This window comes from Pinus tabuliformis, chromosome 4_2 (assembly GCF_031772625.1).
Source record: "Pinus tabuliformis cultivar Carrire ecotype Pingquan chromosome 4_2, CPIR1, whole genome shotgun sequence".
In the NCBI taxonomy this organism is placed as follows: Eukaryota; Viridiplantae; Streptophyta; class Pinopsida; order Pinales; family Pinaceae; genus Pinus; species Pinus tabuliformis.
Window position 1 is genome coordinate 284300018 of NC_142304.1, and position 22321 is coordinate 284322338.

Consider the following 22321-nt stretch of genomic DNA (forward strand, 5'->3'; position numbering starts at 1 on the left):
ATATTAGAAAATAAAAAAATTGAAAAGACTTTTATGCCAAGTGTCCTAACTTTGCACAATAAAATTTTATGTGATAGTTGTCCACCAAAATTTAAGCAAGTATTTACATAAAAAATGGTGGGCAACTATCCATGTGGCATTTTGTTGTAAAAGAATTCCTAATTACATTTATTTTCACCATATGTTTACTAGTTGCAAAGAAATTTCAAAATATGCTAAAACTTTTACATATTAAAACGTTAATTACTGTAAACTTTCTATATCTATATTTATACCATCAATAATTTTGATTATCAATTACTTTTTGTATAAGATACTGATACTAAGCAGCAATATTGCATGTTAGACTTGTTTTATTTCTATGTAATTCATATCGAATTCATAAATATTAAGAAACATGTTTTGGCAAGTTTTAAGTGATCATATGTTAGAGATAAATATCGAGACACTTGATAGATCCATAGTTAATCTGAATTTATTATAAGAAGATTATATTTTTTTTGTCAAAGCAAACTTTGACTTTCAATTAGTTTTGAAATTTTTATACAAATTGTATGAAGTTTATTAAAGTTTTGAAAAAAGGAATATTGAACTAAATATTTTGAAAAATAAAAACAATTTTAAATTTTTTAAAATGTAAATTGTTTTTTTCTAATTGGTTGAAGTTTATTTTTATTTGGTTTTAATTGAATTATGAGATATAAAAATTATATTAAAAAATAAAAAATCTAAAAAGACTTTTATGTAAAGTGTCATAACTTTCCACAATAGAATGCCATGTGATAGTTGTCCACCAAAATTTAAGCGAGTATTTACATAAAAAATGGTGGGCAACTATCCATGTGGCATTTTGTTGTAAAGAAATTCCTAATTACATTTATTTTCACCATATGTCTACTAGTTGCAAAGAAATTTCAAAATATGCTAAAACTTTCACATCTTAAAACTTTAATAACTATAAACTTTCTATATCTATATTTATACCATCAATCAATTTTGTTAATCAATTACTTTTTGCATAAGATAAAGATACTAAACAGCAATAGTGCATATTAGATTTGTTTTATTTCTATGTAATTCATATCAAATTTATAAATATTAAGAAACGTAAAGGTTAATAACTATAAACTTTCTATATCTATATTTATACCATCAATAATTTTGGTTGTCAATTACTTTTTACATAAGATACATATACTAAGTAGCAATACTGCATATTAGACTTGTTTTATTTCTATGTAATTCATATCAAATTCATAAATATTAAGAAATGCGTTGTGGCGATTTTTAAGTTATCATATGTTAGTCGAGACACTTGATAGATCCAGAGTTAATTTGATTTTATTATAACCAGATTATATTGTTTTTTTATTTTGGTCAAAACAAACTTTGACTTTCTATTAGTTTTGAAATTTTTATACAAATTGTATGGAGTTTATGAAAGTTTTGAAAAAAAGAATATTGAACTAAATATTTTGAAAAATAAAAACAACCTTAAATTCTTTAAAATGTAAATTGTTTTTTTCTAATTGGTTGAAGTTTATTTTTATGTGGTTTTAATTGAATTATGAGATATAAAAATTATATTAAAAAATAAAAATCGAAAAAGGCTTTTATGCCAAGTGTCATAACTTTGCACAATAGAATGCCATGTGATAGTTTTCTGCCAAAATTTAAGTATTTACATAAAAAAAAATGGTGGTCAACTATCTATATGGCATTTTGTTGTAAAGGAATTCCTAATTACATTTATTTTCACCATATGTCTACTGGTTCCAAAGAAATTTCAAAATATGTTAAAACTTTCACATATTAAAACATTAATAACTATAAATTTCCTATATCTATATTTATACCATCAATAATTTTGATTACCAATTACTTTTTGCATAAGAAAGAGATATTAAACAACAATACTCCATATTAAACTTATTTTATTTCTATATAATTCATATCAAATTCAAATTCATAAATATTAAGAAACGTGTTGTGACGAGTTTTAAGTGATCATAGATAAATATTAAGAACTAGCAATTGTCCCAAAAGGTACAAAGAGAGGCCGATAGGATTATTAAATTAGAATTGTTGAATTTCTCTAGAAGAGATGCTAGTCCAAGCCTACAAGGAGCAAAGAGATTTGATGTTTGGAGTTCTATGCTTTTTGGACACCATATTTCTATAAATACAACTTAATTTTTTAGAAAAGTTCAAGCCCAATACAGTTCTGCCATGCAGACATACACTTAAATCACTACTAGGCTTATGATATTGACAAATTCAAAGTAAACTGGTATACAAGAGAATGTACCAAGCTAAACCACAAGTTACACATCTTCAGACTTGAAAAAGTACATAACAATGGTTTGGCAAATCAATAGCGATATCATAATTGCTTTTCCTTCCACATATATACAATTGCTCCAAAGGCAAGGACAAGAAAATTTTCAGCTCTAGTGAGCATCAGTGGGTCACTTAAACGAGTGACCCCTAATGGCTTCCACATTTATACAAGGAATTGGCAAGGGATTTTACATGGACTCCACTCAACTTCAGGCACAGCTTCAGCCAATATGCAAAGTGATTGAAATTGAACACAGATAAGTAGTGACATTGGCTCACGGTAATACACCAAGTATAAAATATTGAAGCTTTTATAGAAGCAAGGAGTAAGAAAAATTATGAAGCTCAGAGAAGTAGATTTAAATCAATCAAAGCTTGTTGAACGGCTATAACGTCCATAGAAATAATCTTCCAAGGTTCTGCTCTCATGTACAAGATCTACACTTTGATCTGGACTACTGTTTGATACCAAATCATCATCAACTCCAAGCATTGCAAGTGATAGATGAGTTTGGATGTCACAACTCCCAGAGTTTGCTCCAGATTCATCCTCAATCAATTCATCTAATTCCATGGACATTGTCAATTGCCTCTTGGTCCAAAAAGGTAGGTTATCGCCTTCTCCTCGTAGTAATTTCAAAATCTGCAATAATAAGTTACAGACAAACAATGAGGAAGAATAAGTTCATGTTCTTACATTAACATTTATCCATTGTTTGAAATTTGACAAAGCCAATTTAATGCAAAGGTAAGCCACTTTATTTGGGGAAACCAAAGCTTTCAATTCATATCTTGCAATCTAGATTTCAGCTAGGATAGTGATTCTCAGGAAAGATAAATGCTCTCTTGATATTGGAGTGAAAGCAGATATGCTGGCTCTTCTTGCCTATTCAAGGAGGGGTAATTTGCATACTGAAGCTTTGGTTTGAGATATGATGTAATCTCTTTTGCTAATATTCAAAGAATCTTATATTTCATTAATGGAAAAAGAGATTATTGGCAATTGAGGCTTTGAATATTTTGCCATAATCCACCATTAGCATTCAAGGCTAACCTGTTTAAGGGTGATGAATTTACAAATTGAACTACTGAAAAAATGTTTAGATTACAAGCCTAAACACTAGATCTAAACACCCTTAACTCTATGTCAGAAGGATATCAACTCGATATTTCATGTGCCATTCTTCGTTATGGGCAAAAACAATTCTAGCACTAACTCCTCACAGGAAAGGAAACGTCTTCAAGCAACTAAATTTGACATAAGATCAGAAACTGAAATATATATACGCAACTAAAGAGAATAAGAGTAATTACTCTGTTCATTCGAGGTCGAAACTGAGTTGCCTGTCTCAGACAACATGCTACACTAATGACCATTCTCTTCATCGCGCTCATGTCATAAGCATCTTCCAAAAGTGGATCTTCAAGTTCTTTTACAAAGCCAACTGCCAGTAATGGCCTTGCCTAAATTTTGAAATTTACAAGAGATTAAGATTCTGAACCAAGACAAAGAAACCAAAAGAATCCAAAATTATCAAATACAAAACAAGCAAGGACACTGGAGCCCTACCCACATAACCAGGCTTTCTTGGCCTTTAGGATTCTTGTCATTGATTGGTTTTCTTCCAGTTATTAGCTCTAGAAGAACTACTCCAAAGGAATACAGGTCCGTCTTCTCAAAAACCTTGCCATACATGAAATATTCTAGAGCCAGATACTTGAAATATGTTAGCAGCTAGTTTTATGAAGTCTTGATTATAAATGACATTTATTTTCCTAAGGAAAGAGTTGGTGTGAAGAAAGAAATGGATATTTACCCAAATGTACCTACAACATCACTACATGTGATATATGAAGATGTTGTTGAAGCCCATTTGGCTAGCCCAAAATCTAACAATTATTCACAGAATATCTTTAGTTAACGATCCATCGAAAGATGATTTGCTAGTTAATGATCAAGCAAATCTTATTATAATATCTCCAACCAAAAAATAGAAACAATTCAACAGAAGCTTGAGAACTTGTTTCTCTCACAAAGATCAAGATACCTGAGGTTCGAAGTCTTCAGAAATCAAAATATTAAATGATTCACATCTCTATGGATGATAGGATGAGAACAACCTTCATGCAAATAAGTCAAAGCTTCAGCAATTCCAATGGCCACTTTCAGCATATCTTATGAGTTTGTGGCTTGTTCTTTCCTCATGTAACCCAACTTTTTTTTAGAACTGGGAACAACACTTAACACTAAAAAATAATAAAAATATCCAAGGACGTAACATGATAAATGCATGAAAATTGGCATACTACATACCATAAAGAGTTTCTTCGAGACATCCTCTCAGTAATAAGTTGTAGACCAAAAAGTACTCCTTCTCTTCAACACAGTAACCAATTAATGAAACAATTTCTTCGTTATGGGCAAAAACAATTCTAGCACTAACTCCTCACAGGAAAGGAAACATCTTCAAGCAACTAAATTTGACATAAGATCATAAACTGAAACATATATACGCAACTAAAGAGAATAAGAGTAATTACTCTGTTCATTCGAGGTTGAAACTGAGCTGCCTATCTCAGACAACATGCTGCACCAATGACCATTCTCTTCATCTCGCTCATGTCATAAGCATCTTCCAAAAGTGGATCTGCAAGTTCTTTTACAGAGCCAGCTGCCAGTAATGGCCTTGCCTAAATTTTGAAATTTACAAGAGATTAAGATTCTGAACCAAGACAAAGAAACCAAAAGAATCCAAAATTATCAAATACAAAACAAGTAAGGACACTAGAGCCCTACCCACATAACCAGGCTTTCTTGGCCTTTAGGATTCTTGTCATTGATTGGTTTTCTTCCAGTTATTAGCTCTAGAAGAACTACTCCAAAGGAATACATGTCTGTCTTCTCATTAACCTTGCCATACATGAAATATTCTGGAGCCAGATACCTGAAATATGATAGCAGCTAGTTTTATGAAGTCTTGATTATAAATGACATTTATTTTCCTAAGGAAAGAGCTGGTGTAAAGAAAGAAATGGATATTTACCCAAATGTACCTACAACATCACTACATGTGATATATGCAGATGTTGTTGAAGCCCATTTGGCCAGCCCAAAATCTGACAACTATTCACAGAATATCTTTAGTTAACGATCCATCGAAAGATGATTTGCTAGTTAATGATCAAGCAAATCTTATTATAACATCTCCAACCAAAAAATACAAACAATTCAACAGAAGCTTGAGAACTTGTTTCTCTCACAAAGATCAAGATACCTGAGGTTCAAAGTCTTCAGAAAGAAAAATATTAGATGATTTCACATCTCTATGGATGATAGGATGAGAACAACCTTCATGCAGATAAGTCAAAGCTTTAGCAATTCCAATGGCCACTTTCAGCCTATCTTTCCAATGAACCTGTGGCTTGTCCTTTCCTCTTGTAACCCAACTTTTTCTGAGAACTGGGAACAACACTTAACACTAAAAAATAATAAAAATCTCCAAGGACGTAACATGATAAATGCATGAAAATTGGCATACTACATACCATAAAGAGTTTCTTCCAGACTTCCTCTCAGTAACAAGTTGTAGACCAAAAAGTACTCCTTCTCTTCAACACAGTAACCAATTAATGAAACAATGTGCTTGCGCTGCAAGGTAGCAGTAATTTCAACTTCCAAAAGAAGTTCTTGCTCTGCTTCTCTAGAAGATTTTAGTGATTTAACTGCCACAAATTGCCCATCAGGAAGAACCCATTTGAACACTTTGCTGCAGCCTCCCTTTCCTATGAGGTTCTCTGCATGGCAGAGGGCAATGATGAGGGTAGGTGAGCAAGATATTCAGACATCTCTTTGAATCATAAAATGCAGCCCTTACAAAACCTGCATGCCACCTTAGTAGACATTCATGATATGTGTTGATTCATATACATTCATTATATGTCCTGACTCATAGAAGGCGACCCAGATGAGTTGGAGAGGATGAAATCACCTCTATGGTTCCTGTAGTGCAATAAATGGCGCAGGAGTATAGAGATAATCCCTGGGGCCCAAATCAAAGCACTGATTCTTAGTGAGATTCCACACTCTCTTCGACCCAAACACAACAAGAAGATCATGCCCAAAGGTATGGTGACGGGCCAGCTCGATACTTCCGGCCTTGAATTTGATAATGGCAACAGTAGGGCTTTCTCACACGATGCTCATGGATCCCCCGGCATGATATCCACATCCTGGAAGTTTCTCGTTTTGCTTAATGAACAGAGAGCGTAGGAGGATTCAGATTGAGGCTTGCTGTGTTCGGGTATTTTGGGCATTTCCTACAAGGAATTTTCTAAAAAGACAGCGATCTCAGGCAGCCATGGATTCCCTTTGCTGGCAGGGCAGGGGGCCTTGAAAGGGGTGTCGAGCCAGGCATCGAGTATCTTCTTGCCCTCTTCGGGGGTGGTGTGCATTCCTCCAACTGCTATAACGTTCGAGTTGTTGATCGACCTGCAGTTCTGGGCATCCTCCACGGAATCGCAGGTGACAGAATAGACGCCTGGGAACTTGTTGGCAAAAATGGAGACCCCGACACCGGTTCCGCAGGCCACCAGTCCCTTGATTTCCGCTTGATTTTCACTGTGCTGGGCTTCGCTCACCCTTCTGCCGACTTCTTCCCCGACATTGTAGTACTTATCGGTGTCGAGATCCTGGACCTCGATACCCTTTGATCGGAGGTGTTCGATAAGGGAATCTTTGAGCGCGCAGCCGAAGTCATCAGCTCCTGCAATGATCTTGAGAGGCTTATTGGCGTCAGTGCTTCCCATTTTCCTGGACCGCCAATGAGGAGGGTTTGGGAGGTTGGAAAAGCAATGAAGGGAGCGAGGGTAGTGTCGAATGTAGAGGGAGGAGTTTGTGCAGACAGGTGCATGCACCTGGACTTGGGATTGTGCTGCACCCAAGTGGTGTCCTGGAACTCCGACGTAAAATGCGTAACAACTAGTTGTAAAATCGACAACAGAAACCACACTTCAAATCAACGGTTGGAAGTGTCTCAGCTAATCGAACGGAGCAAGGTAAATGGGTTGACGATTGTTGATGCATAGGAAGGCCCATCGGCCTAAACATGTTGTGATACTATATCCTTAAAGGCAACGATGATATCATTAGGATATCATTACACAAAACTATTGTGTTTTCAGAATTAGTGCAAACATTAATATTTTCAACTTCTAACTACTCCATATTTTAGTTGTGGGCGTAATACAAACACTCGCATTTCCAAAAAAAATGAGAGAGTGAAGCACATTTTGAATTCAATGTTCCAACTATTTAATTCAAATTTGACTCATTAATAATATTTCCAATGAGAAATATGAAATCATTAGGATTGAGTGGATTTCAGCTCACTATAATTTTCCATAAAATCTAAAGGAAAGGATTTATATTAATTTTTCTTTTTTCAAAAATAAAGTATATATAGTTTAACTCTGATCTATTTCATGTTAGTTTTTTTATGGATAGATTTGTATAACTTGTGCGTTCTCCTACGAAAAACAATGCAGAGAAGAATTCAAAAGAGGCACATGCATCCCCACATGACCACTGATTTTCCAAAGCATTGCTTTCCATGCAGTCAACGGAGTCTCTTGGATGTTTATCCATGTGAACAGAAGAAGAAACCGAATCATCATAAATGATTCCTGCAACTTCATCAAAGAGAAGAGAACCAAATGCAATGTTTGTGACAAGAATGTTGTGGTTGACACCAAAACTCTTCATTCCGAACAGCTCTGATGAAATGGCTATGGTTATGGCACTGATCGCTCCAGTAGAAGTTCCAATAATGGTTGTGTTCATATAAAGAACACCACTATGTGTCATTGGGTTCATGAATCGCAACATGAAGAAGGACACATCCATAGGAACCATCCATAGACCCATCCATCTTGTCCTTTGCAGAGGTCTGTATTTTCTCAACATTATGCTTTCTTAATTTACATAAAATAATAGAAAGCAACCATAGAAAAATTAATAGAAGGCAACCAGTACCATGAGAAAAATTATGGGATAAGAATATTATAGGTTGTCAAAACTATAAATGAGAACTAATGTTTACAGTACAACACATTACAACATTTCTTCAATAATGGGTTGGAAAGTACATCTTAGCAAAAATATATTAATGAAATGTTCTTGAAAATATTTTAACCCAGCATAACACTAATCAATAATTTAATAACCTTTCATCAATAACCTATTAACCAACACACCCTATAACCATTCATGCACTAGCTCACAATTCCCTTAACCATTAATCAACCAACTAAATAATATGCTCTAATCACTAATCTGCTAACTCCCTACTTTAACCACTAATCTAATAACCTATTAACCAACATACCTTCTAACCATGCTCTAATCACTAATCCACTAACTGCTTAATTACTTTAACCACTAATCTAACAACCTATTAACCAACATACCTTCTAACCATGCTCTAATCATTGATCTACTAACTGCTTAATTACTTTAACCAACCTTTCACCAATAACCTATTAACCAATATACCTCTAACCATTCATGTAGTAGCTCACAATTCCCCCTAACTATTAATCAACCAACTAAATAATATACTCTAATCACTAATCCAAGATATCTCTAATCATTCATGCAAGTAGTTCACAATTCCCCTAACTATTAATCAATCAACTAAATAATATGCTCTAATCACTAATCCACTCTGTATAATTGATTATAATTAATTATAGTTAAACATGTTACATTATCATGTCTCTAAATCCTAAAAAGTTCTACAAATGCACTTTGAGTCTCCCCTCTTAGTTTTATGGCTATGTTCGATTCTTAGACGTCTTCATGAAAAGATGGAGAGTTGTAGCATAAGGGGTGAATTAATAATAAGATTGAAATGAAAATAATGACATTAAATTATTGCAATAATATTAAATTTTAAATTTTAATTTATTTTTAAATGATTATATTTTATAAAAATTGAAAAATGAAGATTTATGTTATTTATTTTTTATTTTCATTCACTGATAAAAAAAATAAACGTATAAAAATAATAATTTATCTTTATATTTTTTTAAATTAACATATGTCATTAATATTATATTACAGCGAAATTATAGATAACATCACATAATCTAAAATCAAAGAATTTCACTTTCAAATTAAATAGTTTGTACTTTGCCAAGTAATAGTAATTATATAGCTCATTGGAGAATTTTATAAATGTCTTTTCATATTTATGAGAGGATCATATTTTTCTTTAAAATTTTCTTAAGGAGTGAGAAAATATATAGTAGCTCAGTGGTCAAACTAATAGTGTGGATAGTCATTATTAGTTGTTATTGGTGAATGCAAATTGACTCATCACTTTTGTTCAAGGAAAACCACACTGGCTGGAATTATCTGGTTGGTGATCCATAAGGGGTCAGGGTTTCACTCGTGCCACCAGATACCTTTGGGTCTTGAGTCGTTAACTTGTTTCCTTAAGTCCAAGGAAAATAAACTATTAACAAAGCAAAAGCAATCTTTAAGGCATATTCCAAATCCAATTAGCAAATTACATTACTAAAAGAATCACAATATTTTTTCACACTTTTCCGGGAAAAAAATTCTCTAAAATCTCTATTTAATAATTAAATTATATCATATTTTTACATTAAAAAAATATATGGATTGCTATTTTAAATTTTTGTTTAAAAGAGAATTTTGTATTAAGAAAGTTAAATGAATAATCACTATTTATAACTTTGGTACTTAGTTTTTAAATTTAATATTTAATTTTTTTCATTTTCTTAATTACTAAGTATGAAGAGTTGTAAAATCCCTACCGTAAAACTCATTGTGGAATATTATTAATGTACATGTTTAATGAAAAGCTAATCACCAAGAATCCGTTGGGTTTGGAATGGCTCATAACTACCATGGCAAGTACGTGTTTGGCTTTTCTACGTTACCGTATATTGTTGTAGTGCTGGTACACCATTGCCTCGACTACTTTTAATGTCACGTTTTTCATTGCTCCAAATGGTTATCTTAGAGAATGACATGTTTCACACACTTAATATTATTTTAATACTACCCGGAAGTATTTATATTCGTTTTGCCCGGCAATGTGATGCAAAGAAAAAAGTAGAGTGGAAGGGAAAGTGGTATTTGGAGCGATGGTGTGTTCTACTTTTTGTTCAGGAACTAAATATAGGTTATTATGGTTTTTCAGTTTGTGTCATTGCTCTAGAGTTGGGAAGAAAACGACTAGGTTGATCTGGCAAGGGTAATGGGGATCGAAGCCCGACAAGTTTTCAAAGCCTAGTTTGTCATAATGGGGAGTTCACATTGTCTAATGTCTTTGTTGCTCTAGTAGCTTTGTTGCTCTGGTAGCTTAGGAGAGGCGATTGTTGGAGTTAACATAGGGACTTGATAGACATGCCATGCCATCCCCCAACGTAGTTCGGATATTATTGTCATTGTTATTATTTTGGATAGTGTTTTTTGGAAATAAAAGTCGATTTTGATGGGGATTTTTGGCTATACAGTGGTAAAAGATAAGTAACCATGATTTCCTTGGAAAGAAATTGCATATGAATCTCATGCAAAAAAGGATAGATTATTTTATTAATTTCTTTGGAAATATTTGCTCTAGACTCTTGAAAAGTTGCAGGGATTTGTCTATTATTTTCTTTGGAAAGTTTTTCGTGATTCCTATGTGATAATCTTCTAAAAGAATGCATGTGAATCTTGCACATAGAAAGATCAAGAAACCATGATAATTTCTTGAAAAAGAATGCCTGCGAACCCTGCACATAAAAGATAAGTAGTGAGGTTTTTCTTGAAAAGAGTGCATTTATTTTGCTACTTTTCTTGAGAAGGAACATATGCTTATATGCACATAGATAATGTTATTTTACTATTTTTTTTTATAAGAATGTGTGTTTAATATATGCAGAAATAGTAGCTATTATGATAGCTTCTTTCGAAACATGAGTATGTACTTGCATGCATGAAAAAAATAGCTATTTTGTAGATTTCTTGAAAAGAAATATGTGTTTATATGCAAGAAAAGAATAGCTATTGTGTAGATTTCTTGAAAAGAAATATATATTTTTGCATGCATGGAAAGAATAGATATTGCGTTAGATTTCTTGAAGAGAATATGTGATTATTTTTATAGTTTTTTGGTGATTATTTTTATAGTTTTTTGGAAAAGAACATGTGCTTATACGCACATAGATAACAGTTATTTTGCTAAGTTCTTGGAAAAGAATATGTGTTGAGGTGCACAAAATAATAACTATCATGTTATTTTTCCTTGAAGAGAATATGTGTTTATGTACATAAAAAGATTAGCTAATGTGTTAGTGTTCTTGGAAAAGAACATGTGTTTATGCACAGAAGTAATGGTTGTTGTGTTAAATTTCTTGGGAAAGAAATGTGTATTGCATGCACAAGAGAAACTATTGAGAGATAAGTATTTATATGCATAAAGATAATGGTTGTGAGGCTAGCCTCTTTTGAAAAAGAATATGAATTTACATGCACAAATATCATAGTTAATGTGCTAGTTTCTTTTAAAATACGGTAGTTGCAATGGTTGTTCTTTTGAAAAGAATGTGTCTTATGCAAGAAATAATAGTTAGTGTGGTGATCAACTTTAAAAAGATTTCGCACTTCTTGTGTGAAGAGATGGGGATAACCATGGAAGTTCTTTTAAATATTACCGTGTTCTTGGAGATAGAAGCATGAGATAATTGTTACCCTTTCTCAAGATACATGTGAAGTAGGGACAAGTGAGCATTCCTTGGTAATCTTTATGTATTTTACCTTATGCACATAAGTTATGAATGTATTGGCATGTGTCATAACTATACATGTGTAAAGATAAACATACATGTTTTGGTAGTTATGTACTTTCAAATAATGCATGTATAGTGTTAATAAGAGGCATGCCTCAATACTATGTATGTATTTTGATTATGCACATGAAAAGATGCTTAAATCATAACTAGTAAAAGATTTATTATTTGGATGTCAAAGTATGCTGACAATGGTAATTGCAAGAAATGATTGTAACTCATGCGAATGACAGATTATATTTAACATTATGGTAGGAAAAGAACTAGTGGTCCATGTAGATTGAAAGAATGTCAAGTACGAGATAATCCACTTACGGAAACAACCAGGCCAAAAATACATAATGTTCGAGGATTTGTGGGTATATGATATCATGGTTTCGTATAATAGCTTCTAGCTAGTTATATCATATTTAAGATGATATTCCTTTGTAAAGTTTTATAACAATGACCTAGGGATGGACTCCCTTATAGCCATTGAGTAAGGGGTGAACACCCTCACGAAACGTTTACTAAAATTTAAATGTTTGTCGGTTTTTTCCTACAAGGTTTCCAAGGTATATCGGTGTCCATTCATGTGTTTGTCAATTGTGTCATTCTAATGATGTTTCTTCCTTACATGATGATTGACACTTACATCATCAATGATGTGATTAAGTAGCCTAAGTAAATGAACGACGATAATGATGTAAGATTACAACTGGGAATTTATCTTCAAATACTTCAACAATGGTTGGTATGTTAAGTAACTTACTATTTCATTTTTAAAGTTACTTTATGTGATAACGATGTTTTATCTAATGGCCAGTTAAGCAAAATGGAATAAGTGAATTCAGATTGTTACATGCTAGTAAATTCAATAAAAAAAATCTTATCCTATGTACTTTTACACAAGGTTTACCGAGAGTTGTCACAAGTGGTATTAGAGAAAAAGGTTGCAACACTTGTGATTTTTGGCAATCCGTAAGCGGAAAATAAGTAGAGGTATGATGCTAACGGACATCAGCTTAGGTATTATTCTAACAAATTACATAATGATATATGCAGTAGACTACATTTGACATGAGGTGCATGACGCATGTTAATAACTTCATTGAAGAATAGTAAGTGATAATGCATGCTTTAAATGTGTGTTCATGACATTTGAATCTTTATGCGGATAAAAGACTGTTAGGATATTCCAACACATAGGATATAGTTAAGTTCAACTTGGTCTAGTGTAGAGTTAGGTATAGAGTTAGGTAAAGTGTGTTTCTTTACCGTTGTACATTTTGTAACTTACAATCCGACGGTCACGATATGTAGTGATCCGACGGTTCAATCTCTCCTCGGTATTACCAACACTTGATCCGTGGCTTGACACCCGATTGGTCCATGAGTTCTATTTAAAGCGCATGGAGGGTCATTGTTCGGGTAATCCGTGCATGAGAGAAGCTTATGTAAATTTTCATTCTTTGATTAATAAATTTCCTGTAGTAGCCACGTTGGCGCAGGCCGTGGACTGTTTCCCTCTTTGAGGGTTTTAACCACGTCAAAAATATTGGTGTATTGATCTGTGATCTGGTTGTGAGCGGTGTCCTTTTGGTGTTCTTTTTGAGGAACTTACCCTGTAAATTCCTACATGGTATCGGAGCTATTTGAGGGCCGCGTCCGTTGGTGATCCAAATCTGAAGCCGGTAGAACTGCATGAGGCTGTCGTTTCCTAGATCTGCTGTTTCTGACTGCTTTCGGGCCGAGAGGACTGCTCTGTTGCGTTCGGAGCATCTGTTCCAGTGAGGAACCCCTTTCGTTTCACGCGAAAAGGTTTCCGGTAGCCCTAGCTGCGTCATTTTTCAAATCGGGAGGTATATAGTGTTTTTGCAGTTTACTGTTATTTTCTCTCTGCTTATTTCGGTTTCGGTTTATTTAGCCCTTTTTTTTTAACCGGATCTATACCTTTCATTTCTGTGTATGCTCTTTGCCCTGCGACTCTGTGCAATCTGGGCAAATCAGAAACAGAAAGGAAGGATTTTTCTCATGTGTATGCTCTTTTCCCTGCACCTTAGTGTGATCTCGGAAAATCAGAAACATTGAGAAAAATATTTAGTTTTTCGGCTAAAGCTAACTTCGAGCCGCAAGGTTCGTTTTTCTTTGCATATTCGTGTTGGGTTTTGTGTTTTGTGTTTTGTAGGGAAAAAGAGTTTTCTCAAGGCAAGCACGCAAACCAAGGCCCCCCCTCTCTCTCTCTCTCTCTCTCTCTCCCCCCCCCCCCCCCCCCCTCTCTCTCTCTCTCTCTCTCAAATTTTTTGTATAGATCAATTGGTTCAAAGCTATTTTAAGAGAGTAGAGGTCTTGGGTTCAAGTCTCCATTTTGTGGGGGCGGATTTTTTCATTCCCGCACATTCGCGCACTTTGCCGGCAACTTCAACAATTTTTTTTCAAAAAGCCATAACTTCTTCATCCGGAAGCCTTTTTCAGAGCCATTTTTTTTAAAACAGCCTAATTTTTCGAGATCTATCCATTGAAACACTTACTTTCAGCATCTTCAGCTTCAGTTTTTTTTAAAAATGGAAAGTCCATGCCAAGTCATTCTTGACAGCACTAACTACTTCCAATGGATAGCCTACATGGAAGATTTACTTAGAAGTAAAGGTCTCTACAGAATAGCCACAGACCAAGAGAAGAAACCAAAAGATGAAGACAAGGCTGCAAAATGGGAAAATAGACAAGATCAAGCACGTGGTTTGATAGGGATGTCTATTTCTCCTGATCTTAGATTCCATATTGCAGAACTTGAAAAAATCGCTAAAGTTTTTGGGATTAAAAATGAAATTAGAGCCCATCAACTTGAAAATGAGTTGCTTACTTTGGATCCTAATAATTTTTCTTGCATTGAAGATTTCTTGTCCAAATTCAAGACCCTTAGATATCTCTTGGAAGGTGTTAAGGTTAAGAAAGAAGATGGTAACCTTATTTATTCCATCCTTACTAAGTTGGGACCAGCCTACTCTGTATTTGTTTCCACTTTCCATTCTACAAGGGAAGCTTTCATTTGTCAAGGAAAAGACTACAAGGCCCCTTCCTTTGACTCCTTTTGTGATTCCTTAATAAGAGAACAAGAAAAACTCTTACACCTTGGTCTTCTTAATCTTGGAAACTCTTCCAAGAAAGCGTTAGCCGCCCAGCAGCAACCAAATTCAAAGAATCCTAAGAAGTCATATCCTAAAAAGAATGGTCCTAAACCAAACAAGGGTCCTAAGCAAACTCAGCCTCAAAATGAAAGATCATTTCAGCAAAATGATAAGACCAATAAAAACAAATGGAAGAAGACTGATAGACATTGTAACTTTTGTAATCGAGATGGCCACTTAGAATCTAAATGCTTTAAGAAGATGGAAGCCTTGGAAGCCGCAATGAAGAAACATAACATCCATGTGGAGCATACTTCAACTTCAACTTCCGGAATGGCACTTTCTGCATGTCGTTGTCAATCATCTCAGTCTGGTTATGCATTAAATGTATCTTCTTCTTCTCCTTCTCATGAGTGGCTCATTGATTCTGGAGCCTCTTATCACATGGCCAAAAACCAAGCCATGTTTTCTTCTTTAAATGATTGTAACACCAAAAACATATATGTTGGTGATGATAGATCTCTTAATGTTGTAGGGACTGGAACTGTTCATCTAGACAATGGTCAGTTTAATGATGTATTATGTGTTCCAACCTTATCCTGCAACCTTCTATCTGTATATCAGATAACTCATTCAGGTGAAGGTAAAATTGTTGAATTTTCACCTCATGATGTTGTAATCAAGGATCTAAGAGATCCTAAACAGATTCTAGCTACTGGTATTGCTGATGATTCCACAAGGTTGTATAAGTTTCACAACTTTGGGTCATCAAATCTTCCCTCAGTATTTGTTGCTCATAATGATGAAGTGAGCAAACTTTGGCATGAGCGATTTGGTCACTTAAACTATCGCTCCCTTCAGCATCTATGTAAAGAAAATATGGTGACAGGTCTTCCTATGGTATCTTGCAGAGATGGTGTTTGTTCCGGATGTGTACTCGGAAAACATCATCGGGACAGTTTTGAAAAACGTGCCTCTTGGCACGCCTCAGCCCCTTTACAGCTTGTGCACAGTGATTTATGTGGTCCACTTCCTGTTGCTTCATTCTCTGGCTGCAAGTATTTCTTAACTTTCATTGATGATTTCTCCAGACGCACTTGGGTATACTTCTTAAAACTCAAGAGCGAAGTATTTAACACTTTTTTGGCCTTCAAAGCCTTTGTTGAAAAACAATCTGGACATCAAATTCTTAAGCTAAGAACTGATAATGGTGGAGAATATGTTAAAAACACATTCATCAACTTTTGCACCAAAAATGGAATTCAAATGCAACATACTGTTCCATACACTCCACAACAAAATGGTGTAGCTGAAAGGAAAAATCGCACCTTAAAGGAAATGGCTAATTGTATGCTGCAATCTAAAGGACTCAGTCTTAGTTTTTGGGCCGAAGCAATTAATTGTGCAAATTATATAATCAATCGCACTCCTACTAAGGTTCTAAAGAATATCACTCCAGAAGAAGCTTGGAGTTCCATTAAACCAGATGTAAGTCACTTTCGTGTTTTGGAAGTGAAGCATGGGCCCATATTCCAGATGAAAAGCATAAAGCTTTAGAACCTAAGAGTGAGAAATGTACTTTTGTTGGATATTCTGAAGATGTAAAAGGTTATAGACTTATTCCATTTAAGTCCAAAAATGTTATCATTAGAAGAGATGTAAAATTTGATGAAAATAAATCGGCCTGCGAGCCTAGTCCGGCGGATGTGCCACCTCTTCCTATCTCTTCTACTTTTGAAAACATTTCTTCTTCAGATGATGAAAGTGAGGATGATAATCCTCCCCCACCTTCTCAGGATCCTCAACTTCCAAGATGGGTCCGTGCTACTCGGGATGCAGCAGGTGATCTTGCCGGTGATCCTACAGATCAGCGACGTACACGTTCTCAGTTTGAAAGAGCCTCTTCTTTACTGGCTCAAGCTCCAGTAAATCATGATCCTGACACTTTTGCAGAAGCTTCAGGCCATCCACATTGGGAAGCAGCTATGAATGAAGAATATCATTCATTGTTGACAAATGATACATGGGATCTTGTTCCTCTACCAAAGGGACGCAAACTTGTTAGATGTAAATGGGTTTACAGAACCAAGTATGGACCAGATGGGAAAGTTGATAAACATAAAGCTCGTCTTGTTGCTAAGGGCTTTTCACAGGTTGAAGGCATTGACTACACTGAAACCTTCTCCCCTGTTGCCAAAATGAACTCTATCCGCCTTGTTCTTTCCCTTGCTGCCTCTTTAAAATGGGAAGTCCATCAGATGGATGTTAAATCTGCCTTCTTGCATGGGGACTTGCATGAAGAAATCTATATGGAACAACCCATTGGCTTCATCCAAACAGACTCCAGCCTTGTTTGTCGACTTAAGAAATATCTTTATGGTCTCAAGCAAGCTCCTCGGGCTTGGTATGCCAAAATGGATAGCTTTCTTTTAGAATCTGGCTTTTCTAGGTGTCATTCTGACAATACTGTCTACACCAAGAAAGTGGGCAACTCTCTTATCATCCTTGTTCTTTATGTTGATGATCTTATTCTTACTGGTAGTGATCCCAACCTTATAAACCATGTGAAGTCCAGCCTTAAAAAGAAATTTGAAATGACAGACTTAGGACACTTACACTATTTTCTCGGTCTTCAAGTCTTGCAATCCAAGGAGGGTATTTCCCTTTCCCAGTCCAAGTATGCTTGTGATATTCTTCGTCATTTTCACATGGAAGACTGTAAGCCAGCCCCTTCTCCCTTTCAGTCTGGAGTCAAACTTTCAGTCTCTTGTACTTCTCCTGAAGTTGATGCTACCTTATACCGTCAACTTGTAGGAAAACTCTTGTATTTAACCCATACTCGTCCTGACCTTTCCTTTGTTGTTGGCCTTGTTGCTCGTTTTATGCAAAACCCCCGTGAAAGTCATTGGAAAGCAGCTAAAAGAATACTTCGTTATGTTCGAGGTACAGTACAGTTTGGGATTCATTACAGTGCCAAAGCAGCTCCTCTATTAGTTGGTTTCACTGATTCTGATTGGGCTGGTGACCCTGATGATCGGAAGTCTACTGTCGGTTATGTCTTCACTCTTGGTTCAGGACCTATTACATGGGCTTGTAAGAAACAGGCTGCCATTTCTCTTTCGTCAGCAGAAGCAGAGTATCGTGGTGTCGTGGAAGCAGTAAGGAAGCCTTGTGGCTTCGTCAGATCCTATCAGAGTTTGGCTTTGAGCAGCAGCATCCAACCACACTTTGGTGTGATAATCAAAGTGCCATTCAGCTATGCAAAGATCCAGTCCAGCATCAGCGCAGCAAACACATTGAACTACACATGCACTTCATCAGAAAGCTCATTCATGACCATGTTCTTGAAGTGCAATATTGTTCAACAGATGATCAGGTTGCAGACATCTTCACAAAGGCTCTCACAGAGGCGAAGTTCACTAAACTTCGATATATGCTTGGAGTTCAGGAAGTTGTCACTAAGGGGGGATAGGCTCTAGTGCCTCCTTCCTTCTCCTATTGTGTCATATTTGTAAATCCTTCAATCTTATCCCAAGTTGTTCTTAAGGGGGGATGTTAGGATATTCCGACACATAGGATATAGTTAAGTTCAACTTGGTCTAGTGTAGAGTTAGGTATAGAGTTAGGTAAAGTGTGTTTCTTTACCGTTGTACATTTTGTAACTTACAATCCGACGGTCACGATATGTAGTGATCCGACGGTTCACTCTCTCCTCGGTATTACCGACACTTGATCCGTGGCTTGACACCCGATTGGTCCATGAGTTCTATTTAAAGCGCATGGAGGGTCATTGTTCGGGTAATCCGTGCATGAGAGAAGCTTATGTAAATTTTCATTCTTTGATTAATAAATTGCCTGTAGTAGCCACGTTGGCGCAGGCCGTGGACTGTTTCCCCTTTGAGGGTTTTAACCACGTCAAAAATACTGGTGTATTGATCTGTGATCTGGTTGTGAGCGGTGTCCTTTTGGTGTTCTTTCTGAGGAACTTACCCTGTAAATTCCTACAAAGACAATACAACTTTTGTTGCATTTATGGAAAATCCTAAGCACTCACTAGTGATAGTGTGGATTAACCACCAACCTTTGCATGCATACTCCTATAATAATGTTTAATGGCGCATTTAGAGAAAATTGATTAGAGTTAAATGAATTGTTTATAAGAAAAGAATGAATGCATATATTGTTCTATGTGATAACGAAAGAATGTAGAAGGTGGGGAATGTCCTTGAAGAGGACAATAGAATGTTTTAAAAGACATTGAAAGAACCCCTTTGGATGTTAAAAATAAATAATGAGTCAAGTGGTAGGACTTGACTGTAATGGCTAATTGATGATTGAGTCTTTTCATGGATTTGGATTGAATTTAAGATGGTTGGTAGCATTGATTATTTAGTATTTCATGACTAACTATTAAACTTATATGCATGAATCAGTTTGATTAAAGATTATTACAAGTTGTAAACAATGTGGTAGTTCACTTCATGTGATTGGTCTAATGGTGCTAATACACTATTGAATTGAGGTTGACTGAATTGCTACCATAATTTTTATTGAAACTCATGTATTAACGTTGAATTAATGTTTTATATGAATAAAGTTTTCCATAATCTTTTATGCATATGCAAGAAAACTACAATGATGGTGAAAGTGGATAATTGTTGAACAATGCATACATATGACTGCAAGTTTTTGAATGATACAAAGAACTTAGATCATGATACAATAGTGTCGTTGAAGTGACTGATTTAATAAAAATGCATTGCCATGTCAGGGATTATGGCTTTGCATATGAATGTCATACATAAACGATAGTTGGTTTGATGAAAGCAGCCAAGAGTATTTGATAGTTTAATAATGTACTGAAATGCATGAGATGAAATAGATTATGTATGTTCTACCAACTTAATGATAGAACTAGTGGTAATCAAATTTGTGATTACATTGTTTGCTCAAACTTCACAACTCTACCAATTGATGAGAATGCTAGCTGGTATGCATCTTGTATTTAACAAATATGTTAATTTCATCCTTTAAAAATCCATCCAGTGCATGTGAATGTTGCGGTGGCATTACATATTAAATATAACATTATTGTTGTGTTGTGGACATGTGGTGTCTTTGTTGTCATCATTAAACAAAAATATGGATGACATTTTGAACCTATTGGCATTACTAATTTGTTTAACCAAGAAAAGTTTGTGTGATTGACTTGAATTTGGTAATGCTACATAATGATTGTTGATTAGATACATATGCGTAAATGAAGTGTCATTTTGCATGAATTAGTGACTATGGTATTTTTTAAGGTCCTATTCCCTTAACTGTTGTTGGAAAACAACTTCATGGAAACTTTGTTTTAAAGTTCCTTGGATGTAGCATCTAGAAGATGTATCCTTATTTGTTATGTTTACTTTTAATGCATGGAAATGGTTTATGAAATGTGGATAAGATCAATACCTTTCTACATTGTTGAAATATTGAATTTACAAGATATTTTGTAAAAGGTATGTTTTTATCAAAAGCGGTTGTGACTAACGTTGCTAGTGTGATTAAGCTGGGGTAGCTTAATGCAACATGATAATGTCACTAATATTCCAGTAACATGGAACATAAGAACTTGTGAAAGCTAAAATGTTGCAATATGATTTGCAACTACAAATGAGAAGTAATAATGTTATGATATGCAAGATAGGTAATGTTTTTTTAAATTGCATGATGATTATTATGTAGAAAAATTGAAATGGGTATCACATGTATGACATGTGATGTTAGTCATGATTTTCTGTCAATTTACTTTTACAGATTATGGGGCCAATGTTGATTATCAAGTATGAATGCATGATGTATCTAAATGTCAATGTGAATATGGTCAGTTATGTAAATTATAGTGGGAAAAGGTGAAAAAGAAAATTTCACATGCCAGAAAGTTCTGGGATAGTTGTGAAAGACCAAGGAGGCCTTGGGATGAGGTGGTTTCCTGCCTAGATTTCTTCTCCCTAGAGAAATATGATCTCAATAAGAGAAAAGAGTTGGTCAAGATGGTGAAGCAGGGAAAAAGTTTGAGGCAACTCTATTGATTTTGGGGCCTATTGGAGGATGCCCAAAGAGTGAATTGTTGAGCTCTAAATTCCTCAGGATAGGATGTTGTTGGAGGAATAGGTAGGACGCTGCCAAGAGGAATCTTGTGTTAGACCAAGTGTGGTCATTGTCAAGGAATTGTCTTGGATGTGAAATTGGCTCAACCTAGTTGTGGAAACCAGTTCTCATTGGTTGAAAGGAGCATTATTTTTCCCACTGTGGTTTTTGTGACAAACACAGCTAATTAATCAAATAAGTTATGTGTTAAAAATGAATTTTCTATATGATTGTGTAAGGATTTTATGTACATCTTGACAGGAAAGGAGCCTAGTGCTCGGAAAGGAATTACTGGAAGTGTAGTTCCTCTATTGTATTACCAATCTTATGGATGTCTTTAGCGGGGGCTAAGACAATATGCAATTGGTATAATTATTGATCATTTTGATGATTAGAGAGATAGGTGCTTTCTGGGTACTTGTAAAAGTATTGTGATTAAAATATCACTTGACATTCCATAAATAATTAATAGTTGAAAATGTTGTGAATATTGTGATTATGTTGGATTGGTTGGTCATATGCTGCAAGTTTCTTGCCATGGAGGTTGTGAAACCACCCTAGGTTCTTGTTGTTGGGTTGTCAAACCACTCTTAGAGTTCTTGCCACAGTTGATAAACGACCTATAATTAAAATTATTGCATAAAGTGACCCTCATTTCCAAGAATAATTGGCAAGTAACAATAAGTTGGTATAGATATTTTGTTTTTGTTTCTATGAAATTGACAAAGGCCTAAGTGATTGAATGTAAAAATTGAATATTTTTCAGCTGTAAATGCTTATGATTATAGATAAAACATTATTGCTTTATTTAATGTTATTTCGTGGAAATAAAATCCTTCATTTTAAAGGGGAAGGATTCTCTTTTGGTTGTTTAGATT

General features: G+C 34.9%; 2 protein-coding genes and 1 pseudogene across 2 annotated transcripts; all 3 read right to left on the reverse strand.

Moving 5' to 3' along the window:
* Positions 1–2704: 2704 nt before the first annotated feature.
* Positions 2705–4036, reverse strand: LOC149169106 (protein kinase STUNTED-like). The gene is made up of 3 exons (XM_089425078.1): positions 3920–4036; positions 3655–3804; positions 2705–2983 (listed from the first exon to the last, which is right to left on the reverse strand). The coding sequence occupies exons 1-3, from the start codon at positions 4034–4036 to the stop codon at positions 2705–2707; spliced, it is 546 nt and encodes a 181-aa protein (XP_089281204.1).
* Positions 4037–4688: 652 nt separating this feature from the next.
* Positions 4689–6243, reverse strand: LOC149169107 (protein kinase STUNTED-like). Its single transcript, XM_089425079.1, has 6 exons — positions 6216–6243; positions 5887–6063; positions 5616–5800; positions 5385–5464; positions 5138–5285; positions 4689–5031 (listed from the first exon to the last, which is right to left on the reverse strand). The coding sequence occupies exons 1-6, from the start codon at positions 6241–6243 to the stop codon at positions 4912–4914; spliced, it is 738 nt and encodes a 245-aa protein (XP_089281205.1). The 3' UTR covers positions 4689–4911.
* An 88-nt stretch (positions 6244–6331) lies between these two features.
* LOC149169108 (DNA damage-repair/toleration protein DRT102 pseudogene) lies at positions 6332–7256 on the reverse strand (annotated as a pseudogene).
* Between the last annotated feature and the right edge of the window lie 15065 nt (positions 7257–22321).